This window comes from Populus trichocarpa, chromosome 1, assembly GCF_000002775.5.
Source record: "Populus trichocarpa isolate Nisqually-1 chromosome 1, P.trichocarpa_v4.1, whole genome shotgun sequence".
NCBI lineage: Eukaryota > Viridiplantae > Streptophyta > Magnoliopsida > Malpighiales > Salicaceae > Populus > Populus trichocarpa.
Genome location: NC_037285.2, coordinates 48,381,980 through 48,394,371, shown reverse-complemented (window position 1 = coordinate 48,394,371; position 12,392 = coordinate 48,381,980). Strand labels below are relative to the sequence as shown.

At 34.7% G+C, this 12,392-nt stretch overlaps 3 protein-coding genes across 3 annotated transcripts; 1 reads left to right on the top strand and 2 right to left on the bottom strand.

Moving 5' to 3' along the window:
- Window positions 1-1,731: 1,731 nt before the first annotated feature.
- LOC7490751 (lignin-forming anionic peroxidase) lies at window positions 1,732-3,185 on the bottom strand. The gene is made up of 4 exons (XM_002298970.4): window positions 2,908-3,185; window positions 2,641-2,832; window positions 2,390-2,555; window positions 1,732-2,273 (listed from the first exon to the last, which is right to left on the bottom strand). Exons 1-4 carry the CDS (start codon window positions 3,121-3,123, stop codon window positions 1,879-1,881), a joined length of 969 nt encoding a protein of 322 aa, XP_002299006.2. The 5' UTR covers window positions 3,124-3,185; the 3' UTR covers window positions 1,732-1,878.
- A 2,454-nt stretch (window positions 3,186-5,639) lies between these two features.
- LOC7480376 (protein Iojap, chloroplastic) lies at window positions 5,640-9,523 on the top strand. Its single transcript, XM_002300513.4, has 5 exons — window positions 5,640-5,974; window positions 7,461-7,584; window positions 8,329-8,467; window positions 8,576-8,664; window positions 9,021-9,523. The coding sequence occupies exons 1-5, from the start codon at window positions 5,723-5,725 to the stop codon at window positions 9,140-9,142; spliced, it is 726 nt and encodes a 241-aa protein (XP_002300549.2). The 5' UTR covers window positions 5,640-5,722; the 3' UTR covers window positions 9,143-9,523.
- Window positions 9,524-10,054: 531 nt separating this feature from the next.
- On the bottom strand, window positions 10,055-11,620 carry LOC7480375 (putative F-box protein At1g32420). Its single transcript, XM_002298969.3, has one exon. It carries the CDS (start codon window positions 11,504-11,506, stop codon window positions 10,268-10,270), a length of 1,239 nt encoding a protein of 412 aa, XP_002299005.1. The 5' UTR covers window positions 11,507-11,620; the 3' UTR covers window positions 10,055-10,267.
- Window positions 11,621-12,392: the final 772 nt, after the last annotated feature.

Sequence of the window (12,392 nt, the reverse complement as noted above, 5' to 3'; positions counted from 1 at the left end):
TTGAAGGAGGGCTGTCTTCTTGTCTTGGTAAGTTAAATGAATTGCTATAATCTAGTTTGCAGTGTATCTTTTTTTGGTCCCAAAATTCTGGTGGCATCTGCTTGTGATGTTGTCTTTTGTATCCCTTCTCTTCTGTTTCGAGATGATTTCTTTTCTGTTTCGACCCACAGCCGCTTGAATACAAAAAAAGGAAGGTAGGCGGGTTTACCTGGGTCGACCGAGTTTTGTCGGGCCAACTCCCCGACGGGTTTTTACTTAGACCCGGACCGGTCCCAGGCCTGAGTCGATCCGTCGGGCCGGTCCGGGTTTCAAAACTATATATATAAAATAGCATGAATAATGTTCTTTTAAACACCATAGATGTTGGCCAAAGAAGAAGAAAATGAAGAGAGAGAGAGAGAGAGAGAGAGAGAGAGAGAGAGAGAGAGAGAGAGAGAGAGAGAGAGAGAGAAATTGTGAGGAAGACGTAAAAAACTCATCATAAAATGAATTTGACCCATTAAAAGCTTTGCATTTAATTAATTCTCAGCTACAGAGATGACCACATGGTGGGAATCAAGCTGGGTGTAGTACAATGTCACGCTATGAGAGTGATGGCTTGTTTGTTCTGTTTGGTAGATAGATGAGGCATTAAATGCCTCTAAAAAGTAGCAACTCGAGTAGCTTTTCTAGTATAATGGAAGAAGATGATTAACAGTGTCAGACGATGCGTCGTCTAACACTATATTATTTTTTTCTTCTTACCAAAACGCATTATTTTATTTAAATGAAACAACATTGTTTTGGCATTTAAAGTTGAATTAGGTTTTTTAAAAAAAAAACTTCTCTTTCAATTTCAGCCTCTTAACCTTTGGATTTATTCAATCAGGTCCTTAATTGAGTTGTGATTCCAAGAATCAATTCAATTTCACCCCTGCCAAGTTTTAAAGTAACCCTCTAAGTTTTGCACCTCTTTCAATTTGGTCCTTGGTCTTGAATATTTTCAATTTCATTCTTAATTGACCTTCAAACTTTTAATCTCTTCAATTTTACCCTTGTTTTCAATCGAATTGAGTCCCTGAATTCACGTGCCTTTTGCAAAAAGATTCTTGGTCTTGAATTTCATCAATTTGACCCATAATTGACCCCCCAAACTTTGATTTTATTGCAATTTCATCCCTGATTTCACTTAATTGGGTTTGGAAAAATTAAATTTAATCCTTTAAAATTCAAATCTGCTCAATTAAACACAAATTAAGCTTTCATAATTAAGTTTTGACCAATTAAGTCCTTGATAAAATGAATTTGACCCATTAAAAGCCTTGCATTTAATTAATTATTTGAATTTGACTCAAATTGATTATAAAGTTTTAATAAACTTTTAATTAGATCCATAATTAAATTAAATTGACCTATTAAAACCTTAATTAAGTCATCAGACTTAATTTTTATGCAAATTTATCTAATAATCATTTGATTTAACCTTAAATTTGCATTATCTTTCAATCTTGAATGCAATGGGGTACAATTGAACTCCCAATTTTGTCCTAAATTTCACATTGGTTTCTCCATGCATGAAACTCTTATTAACCTGCTCTTGTCAAGTTATCGGTCTTTTGTTTTTTTTTAAAAGGAAAAGATAATTTTAGGAAAAACTCGAAATTGAATTATGACACTTGTAACAACAAAATAAAAACAAAACACAAAACCATGAGATAAATTTATGCCATTCCATTCACTGAGAATTAAAATAAACACCTGCTTAATTACGTCTATTAAAAAGATCGAATCGCTATTGAATTCAATTAAATAATGAATACTTGAATCACTATTAGGTCGCTATTTATTTTAAGAATTAAAAGAGAAAAAAATCTTGAATTTGAATGGTTGTTCAGCGAATCAATTAACAACACTGCAAACCCTTCGTATCTCTCCTTGAGAACCAGTCAGTGGTTCTATATCTCCCATCCTTAACATGGCAGCGGCAAAATCAGAACTAAAAAGTGAAGGGTTCCTGCTGTACTCGGTGACTATGCTGTCTGTAGATTGACCACTAAAGAGCACTTGGTCTGATTGAAGAAGCCCCCTCCTTTGAATGAGATTCCTGAAGTAATTGTTATCGAAAGAATTGGGTGTCACCAAATCAAGTGGAGCAAGATTATTATTTCCGTTACCGGAAGCAGATGGACAATTGCGTCTTCTGGTGCTGGCGAAACCAGCATCAATATCACTTGAATTGTCATATATTCTGCCTCGGAAGGTCACACATCTTGCTTGGCCTATTGTATGTGATCCTGTATCAAAATGAAATCTTTAGTCAAACCTTGACGGTAATACATTCGTGCGTTTAGATAGATGTTTAGCCCTAGAAAATTGTTGGAACTGTTCATGTTCTTATTTAGGCACACACCTGAAAGGGCAACCATATCTCTTTCACTCAAACCTTTTCCATTGAACATGCCAATTAGGTTTACAAGGCTAGTTGTAGCTCTAGGAATATCGCTGTCAGCTAGGCTTCGGCTTGCTGTGGTGGAGTCCCTTCTTCCAAGCCTCACTGTCCATGATGGTCCACCAACCTGTATTATAGATAGAAACCGAACTTATAACTAGATTGATCACGTTTGAATGAGAAGCTTTCCGAGCAGGGAATGTGTTACTCACAGCAACAGATGCATCACGGGCTGCTACAGCAGCAATGTCAGCACATGAAACAACTCCAGGACATATGCTCTCCACTTGAGCCTTGGCATCATCAACGACTTCAAATCCCCGGATTGAATTGTTATTGCTGAATGAGAATTTCTCGCTATCTATTGAAGGAGAATTGTCAAGCATGATTGAAGCATCACAACCCTGCAATATAAGCAAACATATATATCAGTTCCAGACTGAAATCAGTACTAATGTTGTAGCGATCGAGTAATTTACTTGAACAAAGCAATCATGGAAGTGAAGACGAATAAGGGATGCTGCCATTCTGCGCTCGCTCGAGACAGCTCTCCGAATAGCAGTACGAATTGTGGTCAGTGCATTCGGACATGTGCTGTCATAGAAGTTTGAAGACAGTTGTGCTTGGCATGGAAAACATGAGGAAATCAAGAATAATGAAAAAACAACACAAGCTAAAGATAAACGAGAAACCATTTCGTATGCTGTGCAAAATGTATTGAAAATTAATCAAGTAGTAGAAAATAGTGCCGAAGCTAAAGAAATCTACTAGCGAATGAGGATGTGAATGGCATAAGCCTCAGTTCCTCTATACTTATAGACTGCCCGTTGGCGTGGCTGTGTCCCTAAGTTGATGACTTGTTCTTTAGAAGACTCTTTCAAAAGTAGTAACTGTAAGACAAGACACCTGCCTCTGAAAATTTCTAGGGTTTACTTTCTTTCTCTTAGCATTTAATTTTGCTTACCAGATCCTATGGAAGAGTCATCCAAAGCGATTGGGAAGGACTTTTCTTATAGTTTCATTAATCCCTCTACCAATATTTTTTAAAAATAAATAAATAAAATACTATTAGAATAATCTTACACTCTTTATTCTTATAAATTATGGCATCTTCAGCTTTCACATGCAAAATTCTTTTATTATTTAATCTCCCATATTACATAAATATATTGCTAAGCAGGACCATCAAGACTTAGTAAGAGGTAGAGAGCCAAGTTTCCCTCATCAAAGCATATCACAAAAGTATAAAAGTAACCAAAAATAAATAAAACTGAAGAAATTTTCCCTTTTTTGTTGCATTGAAGTGTGATCTTCAAAACGCCATACTATTTCTCCCAACAATTAGGCCAAAGTTGATTTGGTTGGTCTAAACGAAGAGGAGGAGAAAATTCCCTAAATAAATTTTTGTTTGATTATTATTTTAGAGACATGGGATTAAAATATTGAGGATTGGCTGACTTCTCCAATAGGGAGAGAAAAAAAGCGTTGACTTCATGGAAATCTAGCACACAATTGAAATTTTCAATCTCAATCTAGAAAAGTACATGATCGCTGAACTAGTTATTTTCTAAACTAGTTGAACTAAAGCAAGACTCGCACATGATACAAAAGTAAGGCTGCTCAGGGTATCTTGACTCTCACCAGCATGAACACGATGCAAGCAAAAAGGAGGCCTTGAGGTTTTGTTTAATGTGTGTAGCACCTCCATAAGAGAGATGTACTAAATAACTCCAAAAATCCTCATAATTCTGCCACACGAAAATCCTGCGGCCATATAAATTTGGGTTGGGATTTCTCTGATTCTGCATGATTTGATTAACTATTTCCTCTTCCATGGCCTTGAACTTTATATACTGTTACACTGAGACTCCTACTGCTGCTGGCTTCTGCAGAATCCTGTTTCAGTTAGGGATATGAAAATCTAACTTAGGCCATGTTTGTTTCCCGGAAAGCAGTTTCTGGAAAACCACTTTCTAAATTTTCCTGTGTTTGTTTGCCATTAGGAAAGTTAGTCAACGGAAAACACTTTCCGGTCAACAGAAAATTTGGTTTGGTTTCCAGGAAAGTGTTTTCCCTTTTAGCTGAGTTTGTTTTCCGAAAAGTGGTTTCCGGGAAACAACTTTCCAAACTTTTCTATGTTTGTTTGTCATTAGGAAAGTTGGTCAACGGAAAACACTTTTCAGTCAAAGAAAAATTTGGCTTGGTTTCCAGGAAAGTGTTTTCTTGGAAAATTAGGGCGGAAAACACTTTCTGGAAGTTGTGAAAAATTTAGAAATATCATTATTTGCTAATTATATCAAATTTGATCCTCAAACTTTTGATTGCTATATATATTTTGTTTTGAATATTTATTTTTCAATTTCATCTCTTAAAATTTAATTTTTATATTAACTTTGGTCCTTATTTTTATAATTGCTATTTACTTTTTTCTTATTATTTTTTTATTGAAATTTTTTATCTATCAAATTTGGTCCTCATTCTTTTGATTGTTACTTATTTTATTTGAAATAATTTATGAAATGTTAATTATTATTATTTTAATTTCTTCATCTTTTATTTTTTTTTTTTTTTTTTAGATTTGATCTCTATTATTTTGATTATTATTTATTTTATTTGATCTCTATTATTTTAATTTGTAAGATTTGTTCCTCATTATTTTAATAAACTTGAGAAAAATAAAACATTAATAAGTTATTTTCCAGCTTATTTTTCATGACATAACCAAACACTGGAAAGTGTTTTCCAACTTATTTTCCATTACACTACCAAACATCAGAAAATAATTCATTTTCCCGGAATTCACTTTTCCGGAATTCACTTTCCAAAAAAAACTACTTTCCAACAAATAAACGGGACCTTATAACCTGTTAAGGATCAAGAAGTGCTATTTCATCACGGATCTCTAAAATAGAAGCTTCACACAGAAATTAGGTTTTTTATGGTTGGGTTGATGGGCTGGATTGGTAGTTGTTATTAGCCTGAAAAACAAAATCTCGTTGAGAAAAAGGGAATTCTCTGATGCTTATATTCTTTTTAGAAAAATTTCTTTTGTTTTTTCTTGTGTCATCAGTACCAATGTCATAGCTAAAAGACCAAGATTTTAATGGGAGAACAATGTGAATCAGGTTGAAATTGGAGGACTGATCTGTAGTTTGTCCAGAAATAGCCGTACAAGCAAAAACAACAAATCCACTCAAGCTGCCCGGGTTTGTACCTTCCTACTACAGATATCTCCTCTCTTTATGCAAAATCTCCCTCTCTTTTTTATCTACCTCTCTAATATCTAAACCAACAATGGCAGTGTCCCCCGCCTTATCCATAGCCGGCGTTGGTGCCGGAACTCGCTTCTCCGGCGAGTTTAAGCTACTGGGTCGTGTTGAAACTAGGCTATCTCAAAAACCCAGAAAACATTCTGGCTGTTTGTGCTTTTATAGGCACCAATTACCTCGGTATTACAAGTGCTTTTGGCATGAATTCAGAACCGAGAAGTTGAGTTTGAAGGAAAGTTTGGCTCTTCGTAAAGATCATGATGATAGCTTTCTCTCGGTATGGTGTTCCATTTTATGATGGTTTTTGTTTGATGTGAACTGTTAGTGTTGGGAACTGTAGAATGTGAAAATTCAAGTTTATGAGCTTGCTCTTTCTTCTTTCTTTTTTTTTGTATGTTTTGGTTAACTTGATCATGGTGTAGTTTGATTGGGTACTTGAAAAACTGAAGAAAGTGTTTGAAAGATTGAGACTTTGCATTTGAATCACATGTTCTATTTTAGTTCTGTTGTTATATGTACTGCTTGACTTGTGTTTTGTATCATTCCTAAAAAGTTCCGAATTCTTGTCGTGAGGGGAAATTAGATAACATCAAACAAACTGTTCATGTTGGGAAACGTTGAAATTCTTCTCCTTTCTTGCCAGTTCTGTTGACTTCCTGATGTGAGAATATATGAAGAAGCTAGGTAATGAGATTTAATGGGTAAACAAAAGTTTTCTTTTACCTTCTTTATGAGGTGGGGTTTGTTTTTGTGTTGATTTTGAGAAGAGACCATGCCGGGTAGTTGTCTCCTACATTTTGAAAGAAATGTTTGCTCTTTGTGTCTCATGCTCAACCTCTGGTTGTAAGCCTAAGACTCTCATGACTTTCCTTAAAGTGGCTTTTCTGAATTTTTGGGAGAAGCTTGATTGGAAAATTAATTTGCAATTTTGTGGTGTAAATGGTTGGTATGTGCTTAATCTAGACTTTAGTACAGGCATGATCTTTAATTTATAATCAAGCCCTTGCAACATATTCAGATTTGATTTTGTTCTTCCTTACAAATATGTGAAATCTTAGTTATTTATTCTTTATGGTGTCATAAACCTGTGGAGTTGGTTTTATGCATTTATTGAATCATCACATTACTATATCTTGTTCAATTTTTATGCTTCTCTTTTATTTGTGACTGTTCTATCCAAAGCACATTCCAGTAGTCATAAATAAAGCTTGTAAGGTGAAAAATAAATCAAACGGTATTTCCTTTATTTAATATATTGCATGAGATTTCTTTTCTTTCTTTCGTTTTTTCCCTGCTGAATGCCAGAGCCCTCCTTCAAGTTTTTTAAGTTTTGATTAGTCAGAATGAGACCTAGCCTTCACCATGCCTTTTTTTTTTCCTTGAGTTAATATCTAAGGCATTCTATCTTACAAGCATAAAATGCCCGACAAAGTGAGAGTTTTCAGCTTCTTATTTTAGGCCAAGTCAATTGATTTTATTAGGTTAGGGTATATCTGACTATCACTAGAAATTTAATTGTTTGCATTTCATGGATACTGAAAGAAATTCACTCTGCTTTTTTGGGGCTTTTAACACCAGTTTATTTGAATGTATGACATTCTTTCTTTTCTCATTTTGTATTGAATACTTTGCAGTGTGGTGATGACTGGAATTGGAAGATTATTGTGATTAATGCATAACTATCTATCTGCTTATTGAATGTTAGGGTGAGTGCTTCCAGTACGTTTGAGGCAGTGTTCCTGACATGATTGATATCCTTGCAGAATGTAGAAGATACAGATGAGATGTTTGATGACTTGTTCAATAAATATGGAAAAGTGGTCTTTACGAGCAATGACAAAAAACCTCCTACTGCAGAGGTTGATGATGATGCTGAAAGCTTGTCATGTAAGCACTATTATTGCCAATGTTTTACTTACATATAGTAATTATCTGTCTGCGCCTAGTATTTCCGCTATGCATGTGGATGCTGGCTTGTATCATGTATCTTAAATCTTAGATATCTAATTTTGTACTTTTATGCTCCATTACTGATTACAATTAATATAATGATCTTAGTTTGATCGGTGTTGCTAATGAACACTTGCTGTTGCTTTTACTTGATCATGTGATTACTATGGCTTACATTGTCATTGCTATCATATTCATTTAATTACTTCATTTTGCCGTTCAAAATTTTCTTGCCACCTGTGACATGCCATTGCTCCAGACCAATGCTGTTCTGCTTTGTTCACAAGTGCTGCTGACAAGTACTTTGATATGGACAATCATGTTTCTAAGACTTTTGAAAATGTATATTCTTTTTTTTTTTTTTTTTTTGCTAAGCAAACGATCTCATTACAGTGGGACTTGTATGTCTTTCAACTTCTGCCAAGTCTTGGCTAAGTTGGTGCGGTTTCAGCTAGTTGTGGTGCCTTTCAGTTCTCTTTGGGACTTTGGTGTTTTTTGTTCTTGCCCTTTTTGTAAATGATTCGTGAGCTTCTGAAGTTCACTGGGTTCCTTTATGATCAAGGCATGCATAGTGCAGTTATGCATACACACAGGCTTTGGCATTCCACATATAATCCTTCAATTTTAATGTACTACACATCTGATTGACCAGACCATGTCCTGCTTCTTTTCTTGTGGTAGTTGCTGTGGAAATGGCCAAGGTTGCTAGTGATGTTAAGGCTTCAGATATAAAGGTCCTCTTTGTAAAGCCTCTTGTGTACTGGACTCGATTTTTTATCATTGCAACAGCATTTTCACGTCCTCAGATAGACGCTATCAAGTATTAACTCCGCGCTTTCATTTCATTTTCTTTTTACATTTGGTTGATATAAGATTAAAGATGTAATATTTGGAGCAATGAGTCAGATGATGTTATCTCCCCTTGTAGTTCCAAAATAAGAGATCTTGCTGAAAAGAAGTATGGAAAAGTTCCATCTGGCGACAGAAAACCCAACTCATGGACCCTGTTGGACTTTGGTAAGTTCTTGAATGAAAACCCAGTGGCATCTGTTTATATGAAATTAACTCAACAAGGAAATATAACCAAAAAGAAGAGAAAAGAAAACGAGTTTCACAGTTATGAACGTATCCATATCCTCAATTGTGTATAAAATTGAAGAGGATGCCATGTACTGGTCAACTGATAATTTCATGTAGTCCTTGTTCTTGATAATGTTCTGAAGTAATAGTATTTAGGATCTCTGGTATTGGTAATCCAGAGTCTTTTTCTTCTCTTGATAGATTGTTGGTTTGTAGTTGGGCTTGCGTTATTTTCACTGTGAGAAATTTATTGGTGTTGTTGATCAAAGCAATTTGGCTTGTATGTTGTCCAGGTGATGTGGTAATCCACATATTTCTTCCTCCGCAGAGAGATTTCTACAACTTGGAAGAATTCTATGGAAATGCAACACCTATTGAACTCCCTTTGGAGAACCAACCTCCATTTAGCAGTTGAAAATAAGTTTGCTCAAGGACCTGAAAGTTTTTAACCATCTCCACATGCCTATGGTGTTTGGTTGGCAAACGAGGCAAATTTCACCTCTGCCTGTTTGTGCTTTTGCTTGATAGACATGCAGAGGCAGATAGGTTGAAATAAAACTTCTGTGAGCAGTCCCAGCTGAAGCCATTCTTTCACTAATTTGTAATGGAGCAAGAGGGGGCTGGTGTCAACATCCTTCAAGCATCTCTTTTGGCTTATGTTCCTGTAGGCTGTACTCAGCGCATTATATGGATCATACATATGTGAAAGCCACATGCTTCTGTTAACATAATGAATGAATGTATTATCATCCACAGTTGCAGTTGTTATCCTTCATAGAACCTCCTTTCCTCCTCATTCTTGTCTTTCTAAATTTAATTTTAATGGAAAATTATTATGCTAATGAATTCTAATGCTCGTGGATGACAATAAAATGAAGATACCAAGCAAAGGTGTTCTTGGAATTTAAACACTTACAGGATTCCTGAACAAATGCAGAAACTGAAAGCTCAGCTTTCAGCTGGTGAAAAGGGATAATAAAAATAATAATAATCATACTGAATGCAACAATGAAAAGGGATATATTCATATAATTTTTCTAATTACTTATGATATGCTATATATGAAGATTGCAATTATGTTTGATTTTTAATTTTAATTGGAATCCCAATTGAATATGAGACTTCAATCATTATTTTGGAGGAGGGTATCATTGAATTATTAGTAATAGATTATAATCCTAGAAAGTAAGTTTTCTGATGAAATTTGCTCTTGCTTCATGAATTCAAACATTTAATATTAGATGATTTATTTTTAAAATCATCTAAAAAATATCATAGTCTAAATTAATACACAATCTAACCTAAAACTCTTATATTTGGACTAAAAAGAAAAAAACAGTAATGGATTGTATTTTCATCTAAAATATATCCATTACTAATAAAATTATTTTCATGAATAATCAAATGCTAAAAAAAGACATGCAGACCTAACCACTAATTAATGGAAAAAAAGAAACCCGTTTGGGAACCCTCATTCCAACCAAAAGCATCAAAATAATGCTTATAGAACGTGGATTGCACCGCAGCTACAACCGCATTTTCAAATAAAGCCGCCGTCTTCTTTCAATGGCAAGATGTTCTCCACATGATGAAAGCTAAAAATACTTGCACTGTAGAGCCAACTCCCATTATTTTCTCCTGTTTGCGAGAAATGATTCGCATAATATCTTTTCCATTTATTCTCACCAAAGAAAGATGGCAAGGCAATCTTTGCGCTTCGTAATCTCTTACTCCCCATATCACTATAAAACAGTCTAAAACACCCAGAGAAGTGATCGTCCAGAATCAAGATCTCACCAGTTCCTAGAGTTCCAGCCAAAGTAGGATATCGAACATCTTTCGGACCTAGTGGAATGTCTATAATCTTATGGGTCCAAACGTTGTTATGATAGTCTTGTAGCATCTTTAGTTTAAATTTATTTCCACACTCTGAATCTTGAATTACTGCTAGACAGCCTTCGATTTGTATTAGATCACTAAACAAGCATAAGCCATTGCCTGGGACAGCAACTTGTTGAAACTTCTCGCCATGAACGTCAAACGAATGTAGATTAATCTTCAACGATTCCGCCATAGATTTTACCATCCAATAAATAACTCCTTTGACACATATAGCTTCCTTAAAATCATACCACTTCGCGCCCCCATAAAAATTATAATGCTTCCTATTTATTCTTCTCCACCTTTCTGTCCCCAACGTAAAAATCTCAAATTGCTCTTTGTCATGAGCACAAAACTTCACTATCTTGTACTCATTAGCCAAAGGATCAAACCCGAAGGAAAGACGGTCTTGAATTCTTATCTCCTGCGGAGGCGGAGGAATGGTTGTACTTTCACGGGTGCTAAGATTATAGACTGAGATACGGTGTTTATCGTTAACGATGCATGCTAAACCGTTTGCAATCCCCAAAACGTTAGAAGATTTTGGTATGGAGATTGTGTCTTCTTCGAGGGCTTGTTTTCCTTCATGGTCAGCGAAGACAAAGTGGCTGTTGAATAGTTGATGCTTTGTGGACATGAGGAGTCCGGTTTTGCAAGGTTTATTCAAGGATTGGTTCTGGTGCAACTTAACAAAGAAAGGATCTCTAATCAAGGAAGACCATGTCTTGCAAACGCACCTGAATCGCATGAGAGACTTCGCTGGGAGTTTGGCAAGAATTTCAGCAACTATATCTTGTGGGATGTGATATCCTACAGCTTGAACTCTTCCAATCTTGCTTTCACGGCCTTCACTGGATTTTGTTGCTCCTGTTTCAATGGTGGCTTCGCCTTTGTCCATTGTTTCCTTCGTTCTCAATCGACTCCAAAAGGGCGAGTCACCAATCGATTCTCAAGAGAGGGTTAATACTTCGTATTAGGGTTAAAAACCTCCGATTCTTTCAAGGATTGGGCTTTGATTTGTGTTCCCGTGCTTGGTCGGTGCTTGGAGCCCGAATGAAGAGTTGAAGACCCGTAAGACCAAAACTGTAGTTATCACTTGGTGGGGGAGTCTGGACAGCTGTGGCAGTTATTTTTTAATTTTTAAAATATTTTTTAAAAATATATTAAAATAATATTTTTTAAATTTTAAATTTTATTTTTATCATTTATACATTAAAATAATTCAAAAACACTAAAATAATTAATTTAAAAAAAATTAAATTTTTAAAACACATATTAAAATAATATTTTTTTATCTTTTAAAATTTTGTTTTTAACATCTATTCATTATAATAATTCAAACGCAGTAAAATAATTAATTTAAAAAAATTAAATTTTTAAAAAATATATTAAAATAATATTTTTTGAGTTTTTAAAATTAATATTTATACATTAAAATAATTTAAAAATATTAAAAAAATTAATTTAAAAAAAAAAAATTAAAGCTTGACGGCGGGAAACACCCCTTCAATAATCCATTAATATTGAGTTTAATCACTTCTATCTAAACCCATTTAAAAAATGAACCCAGCCAGGTTTACTTCTAACCCATTTTAAAAATGTACGCAATCAAATCTAGAATTACTGGAATAATCAATTCATAACCCGATTAAGTCATCTCTAAGGATTTTTCTTAAAAACAAATTATCCAGGACATTATTTTGATTTTTTTCTTTGAACTTTTTGACTTAGACTGACATCAATTAACTTGTCACCCGTTTGAAAACCGGGACCAAAACCATTAA